The sequence below is a fragment of the Buteo buteo genome, chromosome Z, assembly GCF_964188355.1.
Source record: "Buteo buteo chromosome Z, bButBut1.hap1.1, whole genome shotgun sequence".
Lineage (NCBI taxonomy): Eukaryota > Metazoa > Chordata > Aves > Accipitriformes > Accipitridae > Buteo > Buteo buteo.
In genome coordinates this window covers 4,688,611-4,714,904 of record NC_134204.1, presented here as the reverse complement: position 1 = coordinate 4,714,904, position 26,294 = coordinate 4,688,611, and the positions used below count along the sequence as shown (strand labels likewise).

The following is a 26,294-nucleotide window of genomic DNA, read 5'->3' as shown; positions in this document are numbered from 1 at the left end:
AAGTAATTTATTTTTGAGCAGAGGACCTGAATGCTGATTTTCCAGCCTGCCTGATAGATAAACAGATCGGAGAGAAGACTTAAAAAGTAGGGTTTTCAGTAGAAGGGTTTTGGCCCCTGACAGGTAGCATTGCTACTGCTTAGATACAAGAGAATAATCCTAGGCTTTGTTTAGCTGTTACTGAAGGACTTATGTATACCTCATTTAAATAGCTCCTAAAAAGAATGTATTGTTTAAGTAATACTGTAATTTCATGTACACAGTGAAATCCCAATAAAGATTTAGTGCCTTATGTTTTTATTAGTAAATATTTACTTAGGTTGTGCAATGATTTCTCTCATTCTTAGGATATTTGCTATTATTCTTAAGCTAGAGGATCCCACAGGTTTCATGTTTACATATTAAATTTTCAGGTTCTGTAGCTGCTTTGTGTAGTTTAATGTGACGCTTGATGCTTGTCTTGTTTTGGAATTACCTTAGGTAACATCTGTGTGTTCAAACAGCATGCACACGTTGTTTATTATTCCTCAAACAGGTACAGAGCCTTGTTTTCTTGGGGTTTTATTGCTTCTTAGAGGATTCCTGAGTGAACTCTAAACTTAAAAATATAGATACTGCTGCCTTTTCTTATTGATACGTAGAGTAAGGTAATGAGGATGGCCTTCTCTTGTTGCTGCTGAAGTTCTTCCTGATAATCCCAAAGCCAGTCCTTTTAACCATCTTTTTGATGGATAGAAGGAAGGAGAACAATTTCCTTCCAACTACGCCCTGTCTGTTTTCTGCCTTGCCTAGAATTAACTCTAGAAAAGCCGCACAGCCGGTGGCTGGTGCGATGAAGGGCACGCTTCTAGTTGGTGTGAGGTTGATCACTCCTATGTGTCGTGTGGATTACCCTGCGATGTAGCTGTGTCCATCAGACCTAACAGAGGTTGCTTTCACCTCATGTATTAGCATAGCATTCACATATCTTTTTATGTTTGTGTGTGTGTTGTATATTCTCTTCATTGATGTTTAGCGTGTTTTCCAAAATTAGACCAAGAGCTTTGGGCTTGGCTACTTGAGATGCTGCAATCACTATATCAGCCTTTATCTCTGTTATCTTGTGTACAATTTTGTCTATGTTTAACAGTCCATTATAAAAAGGTTCAAGTATGTGAGTAAAATATGCATAATTATTCAGGTTTATCAGTTAGACAATAGTATTTTGGATTGTAGCTTAACAGAACTAAACATGTTATTGTATAATGTTTTTGACACCTTCACTTGAATTCAAAACAAATTGCAAGGGAATTGGACTAATTTGGTTGACTTATAAAAAAACAACAAACCTTTGTGACAGAATTGTCTGAGAATTCTAGAATAAAAATAATTTTGAAGCCAAAATCTCTATTACAACCTCAGTGAGTGTAAAATGTTTTGTTTTTTTTTTTTTTAATGGTAATACTGCTGGTTAATACTTGTTAATTCTTCCCCCGTTGTCATATCCAAGGGACACAATTAGAAAAGTTGTTTTCCTGAGTTAACATGCCTTAATAAACAATATTATGTTCTTACTTAATGATGTCTTATCAAATGGCCTCAATGTCTTTAAAGCTGGCTTCAGTCGTGCTGGGGGATCTGGAGGAGCGACCAGGGAAATTCCAGGATTGCTTGACAGGGGCACCGTGTGGGATAGGAACTGCATAGGCAATGTCCTGGAAGAGGCCATGAACTGCTTTGCCGAGATGCAGAGGCAGACAGAGGAGAAATTTCGCATGTGGATAGAAAAGCTAACCCGTCTTGACACGGATGAAGAAAGCAAGCAACAACTGGAGCCCAGGGAACCTAAAATTCAACTAGTTGGCCAAAGAATCCCCCCTACCACGCAGTCAGGGGCTTTCATACAGATGCCTGATAGCCAAGTACTTCCACAGCAGTCATTTAATTCTTACGTGGGCTATCAAAATGTTGATGCTACGCTAGAGTTTCCAGCGACTTTTAATAACAATTTTCCACCTATCTTTCCAGAGAATGGGAATATTGCAGAGCCTGATCTGAATCAATCATAAACTTAAAAAAATCCAATCTTTGCAATCTTGATGTTACTTTGGATTATGCTAAAAATAAGGTTTGCTTTTCTCTTTGTATATGTTTGTTTTGTTTTTCCTCTTTTGCGTTTTGTTACCATGGTATCATTTTTTTTAATTTATAGAATATATATGTAGTTTAAAAAACCCCACAGTATACCCACGTGCATGTGCCAACACACACATACAGACACCTTTAAAGGTGTGTGTGGGGGGGGAACCACCCTAAGCTATCATCACCAAACTTGGGAAAATATAACTTAGAATCCTTGTTTAGATACCCCAAAATCAGTAGAGCTATGTTTGCTACAATAGGAGCACTCAGAGTATTCATCCGAATGCTCTTTTTGCATGTTAAAACACTTATATAAGGAAATAAGTTTTATATTTCAAGATGTAAAGTACCCTAGAGAACCAGACTAGATACAGACCCATTAACATTTCCTTAACTATCTGTTTACTCCCAAGTTTTGCAGCTTGAACGTTACACATTAGTTTTTTCTTCTTCCTTTTTAGGCAGAAGTAATAAATAAGCTTACCCTAAAGATTTAGCTATATATAACAAATGTGCACAACTGATTTTTTTTGTCTCCCATTTAGTAGTTCATTTTCTGTCCAGAGTTTTTAATGTCACTGCTGTGTTGCACATGGCATATTTATGGAAGCAGCTGTCTTACGTTGTGTGCACAAATACGCACATGTATACACATATATGTGTTCGGTTTGGGTGGAAGTCATCTCCTCTGATTTTAGGTGTCTAGTTTGCTGTCCTGTGGATCTCCTTCCGAGTCAATGGGAAGAGATAGACACCTACAGAGGATACCTCCTGGCAGTGTCTTTCTCTTCCGTTAGCTGTCTAAACGTCCCTTACGAACAGTTTAGAATAGAAAACTTTGGGCTAAAGTTAGGTGAGATGAATCACACCCAACTGTGTGTGCATGCATGACCTGTGCACACAAAGGCCTGCTGCTTCCTTCTGTATATATGATCAAGCTGCATCCTTCATGCTGGAATAAAAATAGTCGTGTCAGTCCTAAGATAAGCAGCCGTTGGTGGATGGGTTGAGCCTTGGCACAGGAATTTAAAGGAAGGCTTGACAGTCAGATTAGTAAACACTGTGGTGGTCTGGAGGTATGGGTTGCTGGTCTGGGTCAGACAGCAAAAGCTTCTTCTGAACCTCGTTTGAATGCCACTGAAATCATTATTTACTTGTGATGGCGAATGCCAGAACATTAGTTTCATTTAAATAATACAATAACTTGCTATTGTGTGGATTTTTTTTTTATACTGATAGTTATCCTGAATAGGCAGGCTTGAAACTGTGATGTTTAAAGTAGGATTAATTTAAACTATATATATTAGAAATCTCTATTTAATTCTTCCTGTTATCACTACACACAGGGATTTTTTTGGTCACCTCTCCATAAAGGCCTTTCTTCATGTGAAGTAACTTCTCTGTAGCTACCAAAAATGTATATTTATCATCAGTTACAACTTGCTAAAAGTTTCTAATGCAAATTAAATCAAAATTCTAATAATGGAAATTGAAAGTCTTTGCATAGACATAGTTTAAGCAAAGAGAACACTATAGGTCTCCTTTAGCTCTGTTATTTTGCTTTTTAAACCACAGTCAATTTTTTTCATTTTTTCTAATTTAATGTAATTACTTTTCTTCCTGTTGGAAGTAACCACTGTATCTTCTGTAGGTCTGATTTTTTTGTTGTTGTTTTTTTCCTCCCTGCAGTCAGTGGGAGTTTTTCCATCAATTTATATGAGGATTTGGCTCAAACCTGTAACAGGAACTCAAGAAATGCTTTTTGTTATCAGTATAATACTAACACTGGTGTTTTAACATTATTCTTGGCCCAGACATTTTTTTAAGTATGTGATGCCTTCATTAAAGAAAAAAAAAAAGAGGTTAGAGAGCTGTGTTATTTTCAGAGTAACTGTTTGAAAGACTATGCAGGAGATAATTTTTAAGTACTGGAATAAATTCTTTACGGATCACCTTCATGCATAATTTTGATACAAAGATTTTGATATGAACTTGTAAGAAAACTCCCTCATCTGACATTCTGTGCGGTTTTGACTTCACTATAGGTAATAAGTTAAATGAGTTATTTTATGTTTGATTGCAATTTAATAAACTTGTCCTCATCTGTTTAAAATTTAAGATCCTTCAGGGAAGATTATTTGCTGATATGAAAAAAAAAAATCAGATCCTTCTGGTGTTCATAGATTTGATATATATATACCTTTATGACAATGGTAAGAGCAGCATATTTTAAAGCATGACAACTTTACAAGTCTTCCCATGCATGCAGAAGCAGCTTTTTGCAGTGACTGATTTCTTTTAATGTGTAAGAGTCACTTAACTCAGTATGTCTGTAAGCATGCCCTTAACCTTTTTTATAAAATAGTATATATGGAGCAATTAGGTATTTCAAAACAAATTGTGTAAGGAGATTAGTTGAACTTATTTATCTCTCAGACTGAGACACATTTACATACGGATCTCATAAATGGATAACAGCTTTGTTAGGTATGTAGCCAGTGAAATTTCTGCCAATCTTCAATGTCTTGGTTAGGTAACCTTTAAAAAAAATTAACAGTGTTGAAATAATTCAGTGTATTAATAGATAAAAATTCAGATTTTGTTACTACAGGCAAAAATTAAAAACTTTCAAACATTTTTATCCATTTACTGTTAATTGTTATTTTCAATGCAAGCAGGTGTGAACGTGAAAGACCAAGCAGAGGATTATAGCAGGTGAGCATACAGACTTTAAAGCTGTACTCTTTCTAGGATAAAATTATTCCAAGGCACCCAGAAGACTGAGGGAATAGTTTGTATTAGATATAAATTTAACTTAATTTCCCCATAAAAGCTACCTAGTGTTAAGAACACCTGTGCAAGACCAGTGGTTGTAAATGGTTTTGTAAATGGTAAATTTTATTTTGTTTGGTCGCTCTTTTCGCTTGCTTCAAAACTGGAGCCAGATCAGCTGTCATAAATCAGCTCCTTTGAAATGAAAAGTGTGCGTTGATTTACACAGTTGAATATCTGGTCCATTAGCTTGTTTTCCATGTGAAGAAGTATGTTTCTCCTTCTAGGAACCCCACCTTTCTGTTGTTCAGGTGTAGTATAACCTACCTGATGAAGGATTTGGCAGGCTGTGCAATTAAACAGGAGCATCTCTCTTCTTGCTTTGTATTGTGAATTTGAAAGATGCAGAGCACTGAAGAAACCAATGTTCAGATACCAATACTAGTGATGAGTCTGTATTTTAAATGTGTGTGCAACAGCCTTTGGCATCTCTTTGAGAAAACGGATTCTGAATACATAATTTCAGATTTTATTTTTTTTTCTTTCCTGGAAATATTTTTGCTATATTACATGGCTGCAGTTAAGTTTGTCATGATTTCCATTATAAGCTCTTATTTTCAAAGGGCTTTGACTAGAAACTTTCAGGGAGTTAAAATTTCTTCAGCTGAAATTTTAACATAAGTTTTAATCTCATCTATTCTGTATTTCATTAAAGCAGACTGGCGTTATTTAAGATTACCAGAAGGAAACTCTTCTACTTTCCAACCCAGAGTTACATTTTGAATGTATGTTTTTGCCCACATCTCAACAATTTACTTCAAAACCACCAAATTTAACAAGGAGAGGAGAAGTCAGTAGGAGTTTTGCACAGATGTGGGGAATTGCAGATGATCATTTAGAGTTTCTCTAATTGCCCTAGGTTTTATACTTCAGAATGGAGTAAAGAAACAGTCTAGTTTCTTTAAAGAATTTTACTTATCTTATGGTTTGAAAGAGTAAATGCATCAACTCAGATCAGCTGGTGTAGACTGCTGTAATTCTGGGGAAGATGGTGCCAGTTTAACCCCAACTGGCCTATTCGAATTCCTATATACTGCCATTTTTAATATCAAATTATATGTTTTCAGTGTGGCAGCTGTTTCTGCATGGGGGTAACTGAACACCGGTATGATGGCAGTTGAAATTTAGTAGCAGGTGAAACACAGCTACTTTGTTAGCAATTTTTGTGCAAGTGCAAAAGAAAGAAGTCCTTATATAAAGGCTCAATTTAAATGTCACTAAATGTCAAACTGACAATTCAGTAAATGAAAAATTAAAGGATCTGCTCCTAGAATTGGACCCTATGTAGGAGTCCTTGGAAGTCCAGGGGCTTTAGTGTGCAGTGTTTTTGCAGGCTGGGCTGCGGGTTCTTCCCCAGGCATTTGTGCGGTTTCCCTCCCTCCAGTGGGGTTTGGTAAGGAAGGTCTGTAGGAAATTCCACCCTTCACACATAGTTTTATCTGAAGGTTTGGGGTTTTGCTTCACATGCTTCTAACAAAACATCTGATTTTTCAGGTTTTGTTTAGAAAAATAAAAATTTAAGGTAATATACCACATAAAACAAATTCAAGTAAAGGCAGTGAAACTTAATTCAGTTTTTCTATTGCAAAAAAAAAACTGAGCAGGGGGAAAAAAAAGAAAAATCTTAAACCTTTCAGATATACTGCTCTTCAGTGTTATTTTTAATAGTATTAGGACAAAATAAATCAGGCAGAAATATACATATCTGCTTTTTAAGTTCACAGTGTCTTTTAGTGTTTTTGCAGGATTGTTAGGTTATTTTATCTGAGCTGCTAGAGTTAAGACTGGAGGACCAATCTTAACTTCAATGAAACGGGATTATATTTGGCAGTTATTTTACAAATTGAAACGTATTTATTATCACTGATTTCTCTTGTTAATATATTTTGTCTCTTTCTGTATCCACATACTGTACATCTCTTCTTTTTTTTTTTTGTAAAGTAATATTTCAAGGGCATTAAGAAATTGAATCCTAGCCCTATTAAAAGCAGTAGAAACTTTCTACTAATTTTGATGGGGCTAGCATTTCACCTCATTAGAAATTGAACTTATTCTGCAGTTTTTGGTCAGAGAATCCTTCAGCTGACTTTAAGGGGAGGCTTTGCCTGATAAGTGTGTGTAAATCAGGCCAGTTGAGTAGATATTTTTAAAATAACCGAGGTCTGCACTGTGACCACTGCAGTTACATTTGGAAGCATTAGAACAAATGCACTGTGTAATTTGTACTGTAGAAGCTAAAATATTCAGGCTGATTGATAGAGATGGACAGTACCTTGCAAAACATGAAGCTAGAAACCGGTCTTTCTCACAAATTTTATTAGTCGCATAGTGTTAGATCAGCAAAATTGAAGGCACATGGAAAATAGGCTTATTAAATTAGAAGCATTTTCAAGCACTCGGTTAAATCTCGCAGGCTGATCGAGCAGGAGGTTAGTCTGGACCATCAAAAGTTTTGCATCAAGGCTGTATCAGTCCTTCCATGGGAAGATGCAGTTTACTTGTAAAAATATGATGTTTTCTGGAGGGGTGCGTACAGGGTGCGTGTTTGCCTGCCTTTTCTTAATGTAAGTTTTATTCACATAGGGAAATTATTTTTTTTTTTTAACTCTCTTAGCTATGTAGGAGTAGGGTGTGATGGTTTCCAAAACCCTCCTGATAGGCTTTTGCAAGTAAAACTGGAGAAGAGATCTGGCTAATATATCTGCTTCCATAATTAATGAATCATAAGGTGGTATCAGGGAAAATAAATCCTATCATGAGATGGAAACTGCATGCCACTGCCTGGTATTTTCGATACACAGCCATGTTCCATGTGCCTTTGCTTAATGCACAATGCAAAAGACTTTATTATGTCTTTATATATGATTTGGTAAAAAAAATCCAAGATATTTTCCATCTAGTCATCAAAAAGCCCGAAAGAATGAATGTTGATCAGCAAGACTTGAATTTTTGAGATCTCTTTTGATGTGATATATTAAAAATGATCCAGTCTGAGAACAGATACTCATTTGATCGTGTTGTTTTGAGTTTATTATTTTATTATTATGGTAAAAAAAACCAAACACAAAAGCTTTACTGTGTGAAATGAAGGAAAATGTGAGGAAAGTGGATTCATCAATAACTTTTTGTTCACTTTATGACTCTAGAGAGAATGTTGTTACACTACTATTGTTTTTTTATTGTATTTACAATGTATTCTTTGCCTAACCCTGTAAATTTTGAAATGTAACTACTGTAACCTGGAATAAATAAATAAATATAAGTAGAAGTGAAGCGTTTCATGTTGCTAAACAACATAAAAAACCCCACAGATCTCCTGCCCCCTTCCCCCCCCCAATCCCCCTTTGGGAATTGTTTTAGGGTTCAGCTAGGTTATGCCATTTGAACTGCACATACTCTATGAAACTGCAGCTCTGGATCATGTTTTTAATAATACCAGGTTTGTATTGTTTATCTAAAACAAGAAGACTGTCACTTCAGCCTGTAGTCTTGTATATGAAGCCTTTCTGTTTGGATCAGTTACTGATGTGTCTACTGTAGAACTGTTTTGGCAAGTCACTTAAGATGAATCTTCTAGGTTTTGGCACAGAAAATATGATTATTTTGATTACTGTAATGATCATCTGATCTTAAAATTTATGTAGGTATTGAAGTCCTATGTTTTGCTTAATCTTGAAGTGAATGGAGTTCTCTTAAATTTGTCAAGTGTAAATGAGGGCATTCTTAGATCTTTTACTGTTTTAAAATGTCTCGGTATTCCCTTTTGTTATATAAAAGTAAATGCAGTTTAGTTTAGAGTACTGAGATTGAGACAAAGCAGTGCCTGAGTTCACACTGAAGATGCAGAGGTGAGGCTGGAAGAAGCTGTGTCTCCCTGGGCTTGCGATTACCTGGGTGTTTCTGTGCGTTGCCTTTTTAGCTTTTGCATGTTTCACGAAAGCATTCCTAAACACTATTTTTAAACTCCTCAATAATTTACCAGTTAAAAATAGCTCAGTAATTTGAGGGGAGTGTTGTTTTCAGCAAAGCCAAGCTCCTCTGCTTGTTAGCCTTGAGCAAGCTGCAAATCTCTGCTTGCCTCAGTTTCTCCCATAGGCAAAAGGAGGTTAATAACCACCTCGGAGCTCTTTGAGATCCACTAATGGAAAGCTTTTTGTAAGAATAAAGTGCTGTAATTATTATTGCTATTATTATTGTACCTGTTCTGTGTGTTTTAAAGCTTAGGGTGATATTCACACCTAAATAAGGCTCCACGTCTCCTCATTGCAATGACACTGATGACTCCAGAGGGCAATTTAGACCACCCAAATTAGGCTTTTAATTTTGAAATTATTTCAATCAGGATAGTCCTCTGGAGATGTCAGTCTTTTTCCACTACTTGTAGAGAAAGTATAGTGAAGTTTAAATCCCATCCCTAAGGCTGGAATTCATCTTGCTGAAATTCAGCAGTGTAAAAGTTAGGCGCCTTGTCTAAGGTGGTTGTCTAAGCTTTTTCCATTTACTGGGGAAGGAGGGGAGACGATGATGCTCCAGGCTGCAATTTCCAGGCTGAGATTACTTGACCCTGAAGTTCCTCTCTCTGGCTACAGTGGGAGGGAGTTTAGGTGATGAGTTTGGCACTACATGCCTAAATTTTAAGAAAGCTAAAGAGAAATAATGACTTAAAGGACTAAATTCCCTCTTTAGGTTCTGCCAGCTAATATCTTTTGTTTCCTATGATAAAGTACTGCTGTGCATTGATACACAGCTGTTGCAGTGCAAAGGTACGGTGCTTCTTATAGGATTGCTGCTTTTAACCTACAGCTGAAATTTTACGGTTCATTCCCCCTTTTTGCTTGTGCTGCCATTATAATGAATTAAGGGATAATAGGAGTGTGGAGCTTACAACACAGTTTAGACAGCTGGATGTTGAGATGTGGCTCTATGAAAAGCATGAGAGTGGCTAGCAGATAAGAAATTACTGAATTTTCTATGTTACAAGCTTAAAATAAAAATTGATGTGTGTAGACCTGAATTTTTGTGCATGTGGCTTCTGATTCAGTTGTCCTGAGTGGAGTTAGTTTTGATGAGCTCTGTAAATTAAGGGAGAATTGGACACTTGGAAATGCTTGTCCCCATGATGACCTCTGCCTCTGAATTCTTTTAAAAAAAAAAAAAAAAAAAAGGCAGTCTTTCCCTCCCTCTGTTAACATTAAATGTCAACAGCTGTATTTTGCTGCTGGTACTTATTAACTTTCAGCCTTGTCTTTTTCAAGCATTTATTGCTTTAGAAATGAATTAAAGCTTATCACCAGGGAAATGTAAGTCTTTCAGCTACCTTGGCTTCTCAAAACACGTGATTTTTCTGAAATAGATTGTTTAAATTACTGACCAGGGAACCTCCTAATTGTGCTACATTAAATTTTGATTCTGGCATGGTTTATTTTTGTGTCTGTTTTTCTATCTGTTGAAATCCTGTTACAGTCAGTAATTTACAAGAAGTGGCTCTATTGTAAAGAAAAGATGATAAGTTACAACTATGGTTGTAGTTAATCCTTTTACATTTTCAACCTGAAAGCATTTCTTCACTTATTTCCTAGCTGAAGCCAGTTGTCCTTATTTCTTGGTACCACACATTCACTTTGCATCACATCATCGGATGATCACGCAGTTGGCTAGGGAGGTATTATTTATTTCCGAATTTAACCCCTCCTGTCCTGACCTTGTAGCACTGAAAAGGTAACGGACTTTTGGGAATGGAGGATTTTTAGAGGCTTTTTTTTTATATGCCTTCACTACAACTTTAATCTAGTTGTAATTGTCTACAACTTTTCTATTGTTTTTTGTTTGGTTTTTTTTTAAACACAGGTAGGCAATTATTGCTTATTTCTTTTATACATGCTGGGAATCCTAGGATTTGTTGCAGCATCATCGCCGTTATCTTGGCCTCGTTGGTCATTTACTGGTGATAGGTATGGATAACCCTGGTGTCAGGGGCCTTTCATTTCCAAATCTGATCCTGAAAGGCAAGGCTGAAAAAAGCAAAAATAGATCTCTGCTGTGATTGCTTTGTAAATAGGCAGCTTGTTTTTTCCAGATTGTTAAATTGGTGGCTATTAGACTGACAAATATAATTACAGTATGTAAATTATATTGAAAATATTTTTGTCTGTTTGATGTATACTAAATTTAAGCTAAGTTATAAGGTGTGCTGTTTGGAAGTGTGGAAGATACAAGAGTGGAGCTACAGATAACAAGTTTATGCTTGTATTTCCTACTGATGAAGACTTTCACACAAGTTATTTCTATGGGTAGGTGATGAGAATATCACTCTGCATGTATATACATTTATTATACATTTTTGCATGATTATACATGTAGGAGTGGTACAATTTTGACTTGAGACTATTGGTGCCTTTTGTCCAAATATAATTTTACTTGTGTAGACACGTCTATCTAAAATCAAATTTCTCTTCTGCTTTTGGAGTTATCTTAGTAAGAAGCAAGAGAAACAAAGACCTGAAGGAACAGTACATAGCTCCTGAAATTTTAGATAACCTATTGAAAAAATGGTCAAATAGTCAATATTGTACTTGACCCTCGTATCTTCTGCACTCGACTGTTTATTTTTATAGCTCACATTATATATGTTCACGCTGAACTCTGATGATAAGACTGAAAGAAAACATGCCTCTCATGATTTAGTCCAGTTGTAACTTCTGCATGTAATTTAATCATCGGCTTTCACAAATAATTAACTGAACATCAGCCAGCTTAATTTTGAACTTGGTATTCCATTATTTTGTAATTGCCTTTTAAAAAGACAAAGATTGTCTTTCAGTTAATTATCAGGACTTTTCCAGTCATAATCATCAGCGTTTCATGTTGCGAACAGTTTGGTCTTTAATACATTGGCATTTAACTACCCATTTATTTTTGTCGGGTCTGTTTTAAGTTTGTAATATAACATTGGTTTATGAAATTGTTGTTTTGGAGGCAGGTCTGATCGGAAATATTTTGTGAATTTCTTCATACCTTGTTGCAAAACTGATCTTTAGTACAACTTAAGCAATATGGTCACTCTTTAATGAAGTGTGTTGCTAATCACAAAATAGGCGTTTCTTAAAATAGTGAGTTGAATTGTGTTTCAGGAACCAAGTTACAAACCTCCCCCCCAAAAAAACCCCACCCCTGAAAAAAAACCTCAGTAGAAACAGCTTTCCAGAGGACTAAATTCGAAACTTTTAGTTCATCATGCTCTTTCTGTCTTCAGCAAGCACTTAGCACTTCTGAAAGAAACCAATCTTTCCTGAAAAGTCTTTTCATTTTATTCTTTGTGACTTTTAAAGATTTCTCTAGTCGTTTTATAATTCTGAAGGTTCTATCTTCATAAACACATTATTAGTTTAAGATTATTTTATATTATCCCATACAAATTGAACCCTCTATGTATCATACCCGTAACAAAATAGTCCTGCAGACACTCAACTGTCAGAATTTCCTTGGAGTTAAAGAATTGCAGTAGCTGCTGAGCTTTGGCCCAACCTGTTTTCCTATTTCATACTCATTTTTGTGGATGAAGTCTTGGCCCAAGGAAGGTTTTGATTCTCTCATTTGGGGAGTGGGAACTTCAACCATTTCCATCCACTCTGAGTCAATAAGCTGTAGCGCAGACAAGGCATTGAGTTAAAATGTGCATCCTTTTAGAATATTTATCCGTTCTTTCTTTGCTTCCACATTAATCCTTGTCTTGAATTTGACTTTTTTTCAGAGCCTTTTCTCTTTGTAGCATCCTTTTCAATTATAAGTGATTTTCATTCCTCACAAAGAAAATAGTCCGTCCTAACAAAATAGACCAAAAATAGCTTTTTGTTATTTCTCAAGAATAGATTTCAGAATCATGTAAGCAATTTTCTCTCCCTCTTTTCCCCTTCACTTTGGTGGCCAAAAATGCATATGGTAATCATGTTGAATTAAAAGCATATTTATCACTGTACATTATAGTTTTGTTTCTTGTTATTCTTGATCTTAAAAAAACAACAGCAAAAAACTTTGCCATTTTGAAAAATTTCCCTGTCCTTGACAGGTAAATGTTATGAAAGGAAGGTTGTCTAATATTAAATTTATTGTCACTGGATCAGTTATATCAAAAAGTTAGTTTTATTCAGTCAACCATAAAGTAATGTAAGCTGTCACTTGAGTTTTGTAAAATTCTCTAGATAAATACCTTGTCTTGCCAAATTTAATGTCCTGTAACTTATTTTTTATTTTAAACTGAAATTTTTATCCTTTTTTAGATTGTAAATGTAATGTTGTCAGATACGGAGATGCTTATGTGTTAATGTAAAAGATAATCCACAAGTAACTGATACATTGATAAACCTGTTTTTCTTACATTTGTGTTTTCTGTGTATGCAAAGGTTAAAATGTCTCTGTAATCTCAGACCATGTTCATTAAGTGCAGTTTAATAATTCATATAATTTCTAGGTCTTTAAGAGCCTCATGTAGGAGATTGCATTAATCCTTAAACAAATTATTTGTACTTTTAAAGGTGTCTTTCACAGTATCCTGACTTCTAATCCACGTTGCTTTTCTCTCCTTCTGCAGATGGACCTCCAGTTGTAGCTCATTATGATATATCGGACACAAATTCAGACCCAGAAGTGGTAAATGTGGACAATCTGTTGGCGGCTGCCGTAGTTCAAGAGCATAATAATTCTTTAGGAAATCAAGACTCGGGATCTACCTGGAGAACCAGAGGGCTGCTAGATGAACTGAGTGCTGATACAGGTTTGTTTAAATTCCCCTCCTCTGACACTTGTTCCAGCATCTCAGTCAGTGTCTCTCCCTTTCTTGCTTTCAGTATTTTTTTAGTTTATACAGCTTTAAAAACTCCCTGTGTGGATTTTGCAATAAATCGGTATAGGTGCTTATTAAAAATCTGACATTTATTCCAAAATACAACTGATAAAAATTGGCAAAGATTCCTGCCATGTATTTTTTGACACTAATTTTCCTAATTATTTTTTCTCCTTTTCCCTCTAATTACTTCTTGGAACTTAGGTCTGGGGTTTTGGTGTTTGTTTTTTTTAAATGAAAGTGAGCTAAGCTTGTTACTAAATGGTTGATTATGACAACCCATGCCACCAGCTAGTAAATAGATCATGATCTCATTTTAAGTATTATAGTTGTTGTCTGTTTATGTCTTTTTTGTGTCTTTTGTTTGTCTCTATTTCTTTAAAATGCAAGCATGAATTATTCCCATATTCCATCTGCATTTCTAACGTACCTTAGAAAATTTGACAGACCAGCATCAGATAAAGACGAAGGGTGAAAAGGTGTTGGTAAGGTGGGCTTAGCATCAAGAGACAGCAAAGACATTTCCTTCAAGAAAGCAAGAGTGGGAATAATGATGGAAGAATTCAGAGAAGTTCATGTAGCTCATAAAAATTGTTCAGCTTCACTAAGCGCTTGCAATTCTTCACTAACAAGAGTTATACAACAACATGAAATGCTACTGTGTTTTGGATGTAGAGTGCTAACAGGGAATATTTCCTATCGACTTCATCCCGTAGCCTTGTATGCCAACATATTGCCTTTCTTTCCACTCATCTTTTTTAATACATGTTAGGATTTTTAGCTTCATAAGACACGGAATCTTGCCCGCAGTGGTGGCGCACAGCGGTTTTTTGTTTCATGCTGTGTTTTCCAAACGCAAGCCTGCCAAAGGGCACCTACATTGGAAGCATCCTGGTATCTCCGAGCTACTTTTCAATGTCTATAAGGCTTAAAGAAATACAAGTATGTGACTGATTTTGAAAGAGATGTTCCATTATTATAGAGTGGACGAGTCCATTATTTGAATATGAGAATCTCTGATGCATTATTTTCACTGTGGTCTGTGGCTGGATATTGTTCCAGCCTTTTTGAAGCGAGCTGGTGTTTTTCAAGCTCACTGGTATTGTTTGCAGAATAGCAGCTGACTGATAGTTAGCTATTTGACCCCCAACAAGCCCACTCTTTTATTAAGTGGTGTATTAAATGTTTAGAACAGCTGAAGTTAACTTTATTATATAGCACTAATGGATTGGTACTTCAAAGGAGTGTAGGAAAATAAAAAGTAATGTTTCTTACCAAGCTTTCTTCCACTTTCCTCTTACGAGTACAATGTTGTGATGCAGGTAAAGTTTGTTTTTCTTCCTTCCACCTATATCCAAGGGGACTTGCAAGGAAGAGGTTGCCAGGTAAAAGAAAACTAGAAAACTTCAAGAAACTTCTTCATCCCTGACCCTGTGGGAATGTGTCCAGGCAAATTTGCTACTGGTGCTACGGCCGTGTCGACGTCTAAAGGATGCATCTCTCTTTTTTTCTTCCTGCATACACCTTGCCCCAGAGCCCCAGAGCCTCGGTACACTTCTGACTGCACATTTGTCAGTACTGGCCTTTTCTTTCCATGTCTAGGATTGCATATTTGGAAAGCAGAATTTTCAAATCTTACATCTTGTTCCCAAATTAATCTTCAGCCAGTATCTAATTTAACAGACATTTAATGATGTGTTCCCATGGGAAAATAACAACATAAGCTTTATCTAAGTGAAAAATCTTATTAGGACACACTATCACATCTTTGTGCATGGGCAAATATTTTGGGCTGTTTTGCAAGCCCTGATGTTGTAGGGCAAACAAAACATCTCCTTTGGGCGTCATCCTAATGTTTGTGCAAAGAAATTAACAGTGTAGGCATGTTATTGGGCATGAAATTTGTATGGCCAGAGGCTGTAAATCTATCTGTATGCTATAATCCTGATTTACACTCAGCTACTCTCGCAGTATTTACTCTGCTAATCATGGTTTCTCTACTGCTAATTACCTTTTTGTTGTCTGAACTTAAAGCTATGGTAATATATGAAAGCTCTTTTGGGGCTCCCATTTATACCTCTGGGGATTCATTTTGGGGCTATTTAAGAGCTGGTCTGCTTTGCCCCTCTGCCAGACATTACCCTGTCTAGCAGAGGGTGCAGAATGGTGGTATGTCATTAATAGAGTAATACGACATATTAAGGCAGGTTGATATCCATCCCAGTCTGTGTGAATCCATGACCGAGGATTGTGTTACTCTGCTGCTGCCTGTGCTGTAGCAGCGGTGACATTCAGGAGCGGGGCGATGCAAATCACTGGGGCGGTGATCCCGTAAAGCTCCCGGTTTGCATCGCCAGCACATGAATCAAAGCCTCTGAGTGCTTCCATTTCATGTTTCACAGTGTGCCCAGCCACTTCTATTAAAGAAATACCCGTGACCCATTTTGGGACTTTCTGGCAGTCAGTGATATTTGCCAAGAAACGTTCAGCTGAGCTGTGATGTTAGGAAAAGTCTGCCTGGGCTGTTAATTTGTTTTAAGTTCAGCTGACAAATCTTTTTTGTCTTGTGAGATGGAAACTCCTCCTTCGGGTACAGGGCAACACACAGGTTTCCTTCCCTTGTTCACCCTGATCAGATGTTGCACCAAGCGTCTTCACTTTGAAAAACTGAGCATACAGTATGGTCTCTGCCCTTCTATTTGCTTGCTTCTTTTCCAAGTACTTTAGGCAGTCATTAGAAGGTTTCCCTGGCACTTGTTTAAAGTTTAATTTCTTCTCTCTGTGTCCTCTTGATCTACCTGGGGGTATAATCAGTTCTGCATGTTCGCATGCCTTTGAAATTCTGTGGATCGTTGTTGCGTCCTCCTCCTCTCATCTTTGAAGAGGTGTCCAGTCGAACTAGATGTACATAATATATTCATCCAATCTCAAATTTCTTGCTCGACAAATGATTCTTCCCCTGTGTAATACAGCTGAGTGAGTGGTTTCCAAGAAGTAGGTAGTGTCGTCTGCTTCAGGGCTGCCCAGCATTGCCCAGATGACTGCTAAAGAGAGACAGTAGAAGTAATCTCTTTTTTAGGGGGGTAAAAAAAAAAAAAGTAAAAGCTACCTTTTTTATTGAAATATTTTTTTCAAATTGATTTTTTAATGATTTATTTTCTATAAAACAAATCATCATTTTGGCTGTTTTGTGTTTTCCATGCAAATATTATTTAATACATCACAACACAGCTTCACTAATTGCGGTGAAGGACCTTCTTTGCAGAAAAGGCAAAACCTGCTACACTTGTATTTAGAGAGGACTTGTTTGACAGACCAATGAACTGGATAGCATTGAGAAACTGTAATTAAAAACCAATGCTGCTGTATATGGAACTTATGAAAAACAGATTTTTTTTTCAAGTATTTTTAATAATGTTAGAGCAGATGTGTGAAGCAGTGTGACCAGAAAGTGATGGGTTTGTTGTTTTTTTTCTTTTTTTCATTGACCGACTTACCCTTATTTAAAGAAAAAAAAAAAAAAAAAAAAAAGAAAATAAATTCATTTTCCTTGGTGTGTGTGATGTTTCTGTCCAGCCTATGGGCTTTGTTTGCCACAGTATCATTGAGTTTGATTTATTGACAATAAATTGTCTTGTGTCTTTATTTCAGAGAGGTTTAGGTACAGTCTAACTCTTAGCATTGTCATAAAATAACAGCTGGAAAGCCTAATTACATCAAGTGTGCTTGATGCGATAGTCAGGCTTTGTTCAGATTTGTGTGCTAACACCATCACTAGAGCTATTGAGACTGGATAAATCCAGTGGTCATCCTGTATGTTGTGATGAATTGAAAGCTGGACAACTTGATCTAATAAGATTTTCCAATTTCAGTGTTTCAATCCTTTTTTTTTTTTTTTTTTGTAAGTTGGAAAATTCCTTCTCCAGCTGATTTCTGAGTTGTGTATGCTGTTAAACATTGGCTGTATTTGCATTTTCTCCATCTGTAGGTCATTTGGATCCAGGCTTCCTTGCAAGTGACAAAACCTCCTCTGGTAATGCCCAGATCAATGAAGAAATTAATATCGCCTCTTCTGATAGCGAAGTAGAGATTGTTGGAGTTCAGGAACATGCCAGGTATGAATTCCTTTTTTCTTGCTCTAATATTTCTTTTATTTTATCAGAATATCTATATTGCCAAAATTAATAAAGAAAAAACTGCTGACTTCCACTTCTGTAGTTATCCATCCATGACTGATGCCCAAAAGGTAATAAATGTTGCACTTGTTTTTTCTATTCTGCTGGTCATGGTGATGTTTTTCTTTAGAACATTACCAACTTGGTAAGTATTCAGATTAAGCTTGTGATTTGATATCAAACATTAACAGGCTAAACATATGTAGTATTAAAATACCAAATACTGAGATACCAAATTTATATACATCAGGAATTCCAATTTTAAGGGCAAGGTGTGAATATGCAAATACATAAACAAAAATATTTATGTAGGTTCTTGTTTCCTATCAAAATATTCACTTTAAGCATTTAATCAGCTTCCAGTTTATTGAATAAATCAGTAGTTGTAAAAAGACTATCAACTTTTCAAAGGCCAATGTCATAAGATAGCCCTTTCAGATTAAAAATTGGATCCTTGTGATTCTTGGTTTTATTTCAAGATACAAGAGAGTTCAAATCCCTAAAGCAGATGAGGGTAAGGAAGCCAGAGGTTTCTCTCAAGCTCAGATAGACAGTTGTCCCGCTGTGCTTCAGCTATTACTCTTGATAGGTGTTTTTGATGTTACCCTTCATCTTTAGTCTATGATCTTTCCTTGGCTTAAGGTATTAAGAAGCAGTTGAACAAGACTGGCATTTTCATATAGTATGGAGTGTTAATACGGTGGAATAAAAGCAAGTTAAAACAGTATACAGACAAGCTCTTTCTAAAACTAACCTGCTGTCTGGTGGATGCTTGGAGGCACAAAAGGGGTGTGAAGGACAAGGAACAAAGCTGTTCCTCATTGTCCCTTCACTGCATCTTTCTTGAGGAAAGGAAGAAGGAAGGTGTATAGGACCCAATTTCCCAGGCAGGAAACTGTACAGATAGTGTGGGCACAATCCAGTGCTGTTGGATGTGAAAAAAGGGAAATTTTAAGGTGCCGAAGGAAGAGAGATTTTGTCTTTGCTTTTAGAATAGTGAAGGTCTTTGCATGGCAAACTCTTTCGGAAGTTACTAATTCCTGAGGAAGTAGCTCTCCTGGCTGTTTATCCAGCAGACCCAGGGCTGGGAGGATCTTTGTCCTAATGGTAAGCAGTGTGGACTTGTCCTCCAGTAGTAGTTTGTGTAAATCTGTCTAGCACTACGTACGCACAACCCTTCTGCTTGAGGACCCTATTCAAAAGCTTTCCATGCTGCTTGCCTCAATAATACTTACCATGTACAAAAATGGAAATGTTAAGTAAATGCAGAGTTGCTGTCTGAAATCAGTTTTAGTAGGTATGGACTGAAATAGTTTCAGCAAAGATAGACTTAAAGCACACTTTTGTGCTTTCCTTTGTTCATGTAACCATCTACCATCTCCCAAAGACTAGTTTTTACTGGCTTTATTGAATACTCACACATTTCAGTTGTTCGAATCCTATTTAGATTTTATTTCTCTTGCAGGTCTAGGCTTGCAGTTATGAAGTATTGATGAGCTTCTGACAGGGTTGTCGTTTGGAAAAGGTTTAGGTTTTTTGATCAGTATTTTTTGCATGCTTAGTTAGTATGGTGTTTGGATGCAGTTCTTTTGCTCACACCGGTTTTTATTGTGCTTCCATATTCCATGTCGTTGTGGAACTGGTGTGAGTCGTGACACCCTAGAGTTTGTCCATCAGTTGTAGTTTTTCAGATTGCTAGTGAATTGGTGGTGTTTCTCATCATTGGAATATTACTTGGCGTCTACTTAGGACACCAAGTCATGTTTTTCAGTTTGTTTAATTTTTCTCCAATAGATTTTTTTTTTTTAATCGTGCATGTGTATAAAGCAGTCTTCCTCTGTTTTTTCCTAGGGTTTTTTCCCCTCCCACCCCTTTTTTGGTTGCCTTTACTTGGTATCTTCCCTTAGCTACAGATTGGAAAGCATGTTCCCTAAGCTAATGTTTGATTGAACGTTTTGCTATTGGCTGCTTGTGTGACTTGTTTGAGGATAAACACTTTTCATTTTTGTGGGGTATCATTTCCTTGAGATAATTTGTAGCTTGCATTTTGTCATCTTTGGGGAGAAAAGTTAGTATTAGCTTTGCCTAAGCATTGAGGACTGTTCTGTATCAGAACGATGGACCATAGTCCCTGAGACTGAATGTCGTATTTACTTTGCTTTGGCTACAAGCTTTTCTTGTCAGTTATGCTTAATTTTTTTTTTTCTTAAAAGAAAGCTTTAAAAAAATACAAATCCCCTACATTTGTTAGAGTTCTGTCTCTTACTACTAATTCTTTGTAGATATGTACTTTAAGAATGTATTTTTAAGATTGAAGAAGTAATAAGAAAGTCATTCTGAACGTCACATCCAAAACTAAATAGCGTATCTGAGAAGGAAATGAGACATTTATATTCAGACAAGTTAGAGCTCGGAGAATGAGATTTTTCATTCTATTTCATGAAACTCTAACCAAGCCAAGAGAGATGAGCATAACCTAAGTAGTTCTGGAGAAAGTAAATTGCACTACCTTAAATTAAAACAAATAAAATGTAAATGTCAGGAATATTTGACCAGTGCAGAAAACCTGGGTTCCTGAAATACAGTACATGTGCCTTCACAAAGAAATGGGAAAAGGTTACCCCAGCAGCCAAACATCTCCTCCTTACGTAAGCAGCCAGGAGCAGCTACAGCCACCACCAGTGTTACAAGAGCAAAACAATTTTTGGAGCACTAGGTGTAAAGTTTTACTGGCACTTGTTGAAGATTTACAGCTGGAAATGGAGTGATCATCTTAAAAGACTCCAGTAAATTCTTGTCATCACTTCCTCATGTAACAAAATTAGTCTTTCTTTTTTTTTTTCCTAATTATTATTAGCTTGTACTTCAATTGTCACATACCTATTATGAATATAATAGGTAAAAATACTGTGCAAATAAGTAGATATGTACCTCACTTCAGCAAGGCACTTGAGTGTGTGCTTATCTTTAAATACATGATTTAGTCTTATTGACTATAATCATTGAAAGCTTAAATGTTTTGCTGAAGTGCGGTTGTACTGTTCTCTGTGAGCACTTCCCAGCATGTTTGTAATTTTTAGTTAAGACCAAAGAAAAATCAAATGTAATGGCTGTAATAATGTAATTACAAGATGTCTCTTGTAATTATTGTAATGAAAGTATCATTATGTCCTTATTTTAACATGGGTTTGATTTCATATAGAAAGATAGCTTTTCTCTTTGTCTCATCAAGCCTCACTTAAAATTTTTCTCTTTTTCAAAGTCCAGCGGGTAAAACTGCTAGCAGGAAACTACGCTTCTGAATAATGCATGGTACTATACATGGTGGGGCAGACTTCTTCAAGATCCTTAGGATCCATGCATGTATTTTGTAAGGAATATCACTTTACACCCACTGGCAGAATTCAGTTCTTAAAAATAATATAATCCCCACCCCCCCCCAAAGTTTAAGTTTAGTCTCAGCTTTGTTTACTGGCTGTTTAAGATGTCATGGACTCTACAACTGGAAAATCCACAAGGACATTTTGGAGAGGGACATGTTAACAAGATGCCTAAGTGATAAAACACTGCAGCTGAGAATCTTGTGCCCGAATTCGATAGTAGCTTTAATCCTTTGTGGTTTTTGCCTCGCTACAGGTGCGTGCATCCCAGGGGAGGTGTGATTCAGAGTGTGTCTTCCTGGAAGCATGGCTCAGGCTCACAGTATATTAACACTCAGCAAACGCAATCATGGACAGCTGTGACTCCCCAGCAGAATTGGTCTTCACCCCCAGAAGTAGTAGACCTCACTTTGGATGAAGATACCAGACGCAAATATCTACTGTAATGCAATGTCACTGTGTTTTTGTCCCCCACCACTTCTCCCTTTTGTGGCACAGAAGTTCATTGTTAAAGCTTCAGCTTCAGAAGCCCTGTTCTTGGCATTACAAAATTCAAACTCATGAAGTTTTTCATTTCCATAAGAATGTAGTATAATTTCAGTATCATTTAAAATGGTTTTGCCTTCTCAAAGGAGGATTCCTCCCAGAATTAAAACCCAATAGCACCAAATTTATAACACATCTACAGTTACTAACGTGTGTGTGTTAATCTGAAGAAATAACTGTGTGCAAACTTATGTCCTCCCACCCTTTCCCACCTCCAACTTCAGAACATTTTTAATTTATCAGTATATTGAGTTTGTTAGTAGAAGCTAGTGTTTTGCTGTGCGAGCATCAGTGATTTTGAGAAATGCTGTGTCCTCACTGATTTCAGTGGAATTGGGGGTATTCAACACTTCCGAAAATTGGGCCAAGAGTATTTATACCCAAGCTGATTTGGTTATGTTACCAGCAGGAGGGACTGTCTTTAATACAAACGGCCCATAACGTATGCACTGAACAGCTTTTTAATTAAAGGATTTTTATTTTCAATATAATTTATAGTTTACACTCTTTTCAGTGCTGAGTCTTCTGTCTACTTGACTACTGTGTTTCACTGATCATTTCCCACAGCTTGTTACAGTTTAAGATAGTAATAGTAGTGACTTAGTAGCAGCTGATTATTGCAAAAGCACAAAAAAAGTAATAAAAAGGCCCGGCATCCCTCTCCTCTTCAAATATAGCTGAACTTTTTTACCTGTATCTGAGTCTTGCCTGGAGTAGGAGAAGAAGAAAAATGAAACATTTTGCTTGGTAGTCCTCATTTCTACTGTTGCTTATTTGCCTCACTGACCATCTCAAAAAAAAAAAAAAAAAAAAAACAAAAAAAAAACCTAACAAAACCAACAAAAACCATGTTGCGAAGCCGCAGTCTGGCAAAGCACTTTAGCAGATGCATAGCGTTCAGCTCGGACAGGTCACTGAAACTCGTGGGGCCATTCAAGTGCTTAAAACTCTGTCCTAAGAGATGTTGCAGGATCAGGGCCTAAGGTTGTGATTTTTTTTTTTTTTTTTTTTTTAAAAACCAACTAGATCTGCACCATTTTCCTGGCTTAAGGTCATGTCTCTTATCCTAGTTTTGGAATTGTTTTTAGGGTATGATCCAGGAAACACTTTCTACCAGAATATTTACCAAAATCAGTGGAACTACTTACTTCAGCAGGCTGTAGTTTCTGTAGTGTAAATTTCTGGAAATTCCTGCCCCTCATCTGTCATTTTGAGCCTTTCTCAAGGCAAAAACCAAAGATTAGACTTTAACAAGATGCTACTCACTTTAAATGTCTATTGTGCAATTAAAATGTTCCTTTGTATTCAAAATGTTTCTAGTGGGAATTTTGTACAGCTCTATCATCAGATTTTTTGCCATTTAAGGCTGAACAAGGGGTAGTCAGGACATGGGAAGCTCTGTTTTCTTTTTGTGTTGGCTGGTTTCTAAATTTATTTGGCTTCCAATAATTTTATCTCTGGGCAAAAAAATAAATAAAATTACCTATGTTGTCACATAAAGGAAAAAAACAAAACAGCAGTGGTGGTATAGTTAGTAACAAACAGCTTTTTCTTTAATAGGCAGAATGGTTATGACTGCACTTTAAAGAACAACTAGGTAAGGGATTGATATTCCAATTTCAAGCTTTCTGAAACATTGAACATAAGTGTATTGCATGGCCAGAAAAATGTATGTGGTGCTTCTAGTGACCGATTTCTTTCTCTGGGGGTGGGAGGGAGGGAGCGCCGCGTGGATGGAGCCCATTCGCATTGCAGTAGGGAAAAGCCCGGTACTGTTGGGGCACTATATCAGTAGTGGCTGTCAATCTTTTCTCCTCGTGTTTTAATCATGCAACTCAACCGTTGTTTTAGTGGGCTAGCACACATGCTGTAAAGGTAACTTTGGAACAGTGATTTAGTGTGGCTGCTTTTTCCTGTTTCACAAAGTCTTCTAAAGATCAGTTTTGAAGAAAGCTGCAGGGACCCATTTGTAGTCCTTCCATGAAAAATGCAAACTAACTCTTGTTTTTCAGTTTGTATATGATGTGACTTCCATGTATATATAAAAATGACTGCGTCCTAACCAAACTTCCTCCAATTGTGCACTGTGTTTGTTTAAACAATTCATGTATTGTAGTGTGATGCAGGTTTTCTTTTCTTTTATTTAAAACACTACATATTTTCTCTTATTCTTAACAAATTTGAAAGGGTAGTGATCTGAAAACTGCAATCACTGGATAGCTAAGAAGTGGTTTTGTTTTGGGTTTTTTTGTTGTTTTGTTTTTTGTTTTTTTGTTTTTTGTTTTTTTTTTTTAAAGAGAGCAAAAGGTGCCTGGATGGTTTTGCTCTCCTCAGCAGGAAAGAGAAATGTTAGCCATTGTATGGCTAAGAACCAATGCACTTGGGGCCTGATCCAGAACCCATTGGAGTTGATGCGCGGCTTTCCATCAACTTCAGTGTGCATTGACTCAAGCCCTTCATGGTTTAGCAGTTCCTGAATTGCTGGAGTGTGAACTTGGAATCTTCTGTAGTGAAGACAAATCATTGCTTAGAATATAAATGTTTAAAACGTGCGACTCTAGGTAAAAAATTTGATTCTTCTCGACACTCATTATTTAGTTCTCATTTTCCATCTAGTATTTAATGGTCTTTGGAGAAAAAAATAATAATAAAACAGAGTGTTATATATATAAAAATATATATATTTTTGGTGCAAGATGAGACCTTCTGTTTTTTGAAACAAGTCTGTAGCATAAAGGTTAAACTATTTTAAGACAAAATAAAATAGAGTGTATTATTTAAACAATATCAATTTGTTTGGGATTTTTTTTTTCCACTTTCATTCAACATGCTGCTGTTTGTCACATCTCCAAAATAAAGCCTTAAATTCTGGGAACGGGTTACAGCCGCCCAAACTGAGCACTGTTCCCTGCTGTAACGTGTTTCATTTCCAGAATGTAAATGCGATTTCCTGACCGCAAAAGCTTGCTTTTATCTCCCAGACCAGGACAGGACCACCTCTTCTCCCTGTAGCGCCGGTGGGGATGCCAGGGGGATGCACAGGTAGCAGTAACGAGCAGCCGCTGCCCGTCGTGCTCTGCAGAATCCCTTCGAGGGATGCGGTTTCTGCACAGCCTCCATCTCCCCGCACATCGCAGTCCTTCGGGTCCCTGAGTGCCCTTCGTACCGGTATTTCTCCGACTGCGTCCCCTCGTCCCATCCTCACAGCTGTCTTCTGCCGGTCAGTAAGAGCATTTGAGTAAGAGACCGCTGTTAGACTCGGATTTTCTCACGCAGCCAGATGGTGCTGGCAAGCTCCTCTCTGCCGCCATTTGAAATGGATGCGTGGACCAGCTATGAAGCTCTGGGCAAGTCCTCGCGGACCAGGAGAGGTGGTGCCAGGCTGAACAGCGTTCGGAGAACCGCTAAGTTATACCAGGGAATTTACAGGTGCAAGTAAAGAGAAGGATGGTAAGTGTAACTGCACTGTGTTAAACTTAGGGTCCCGCTGCCTGCTAGTTTTCTCATAGCCAATAGGGAAATAGGAATATTAATGAAATCCATTACGTTTCCAGCTAAATAGGGGAGTTTGCTTTAGTTCTGATGTTTTTCTCATGTGAGGGAGGCTCTCAGTGGTGTGAATAAGGAGAGCCATTTACCCGTGTATTTTAAATGTCAAGGAGGGTAACGAGAGTGAAGTGAGTTGGCTTTTCAGCCCCGCTGAATTCTTGGCTTTTGTGGAGCTTGAAAATATAAATTCTGGGTCTGGTGGTGGTTGTGGAGGTGGACGCCAGGCTCGGATTTTATTTCATGTGTATCACCAGCTGAGGGAGAACAGCGCTGTGCAGTTTGGTGCAGATACGGGAAGAGGAGAGCTGACGTATCTCCTGAATCTTTTTTTCCCTCCATCACCAAGAGATACCCAGAGTCTTTAGACTGCAGGATACACTGAATGGAAAGCTTAAAATCTCTCCCGTGGCACTCGGCATATCCCTCGTGGCTCGGGCCGCTTTGCTTTTATGTAGGAGCCGCTCAGCTTTGTGGGAACTGTCATTTCTGGGGCAATACGAGAACTGACAAAAACTACCCAAACAGATTAGATGTTGTATTGCTTTCCCAAGTGAATTTGTTGCAATGCAGATTAATTTTGTGACTGAAAATTTAGTTTGCCTGCCTTAAATTGGGAACTGAAAGGGTTTTACTAAGTGGAATAGTTCCCTGGTTCCCTGGAGAATCTGCAAACGGTGTCCTTTGCCGAGTGCAGCAGCTCTGTTTGCTGAAATACTACTTGTTTCTCCCTTTCCTTTTTAGGGTTGTCACCTCTGAATGTCAGCTGCTGTGGCTTTCTCTCCAGAGCATCACAGGGATAGATGCAGTTTCCCTTCTGTCTGCAAAGGAAAGGAGCAGCGCACCTGCAAAATG

General features: G+C 37.2%; 1 protein-coding gene across 4 annotated transcripts in view; it reads left to right on the top strand.

Annotated features, from left to right (window-relative positions):
• The window catches only part of ARK2N (arkadia (RNF111) N-terminal like PKA signaling regulator 2N), a 48,378-nt gene extending 23,698 nt beyond the window's left edge, over positions 1-24,680 (top strand). For 2 of the 4 annotated variants that reach the window (XM_075020359.1, XM_075020358.1), the window contains exons 3-5: positions 13,541-13,723; positions 17,781-17,907; positions 21,604-24,680. In XM_075020359.1, the coding sequence (XP_074876460.1) occupies positions 13,541-13,723; positions 17,781-17,907; positions 21,604-21,793 (500 nt within the window). In that variant the 3' untranslated portion in view covers positions 21,794-24,680. Of the gene's footprint in view, positions 1-1,593; positions 3,295-13,540; positions 13,724-17,780; positions 17,908-21,603 lie in introns of those variants that run through there. The other 2 variants (XR_012648947.1, XM_075020360.1) reach the window with 2 other exon arrangements.
• Positions 24,681-26,294: the final 1,614 nt, after the last annotated feature.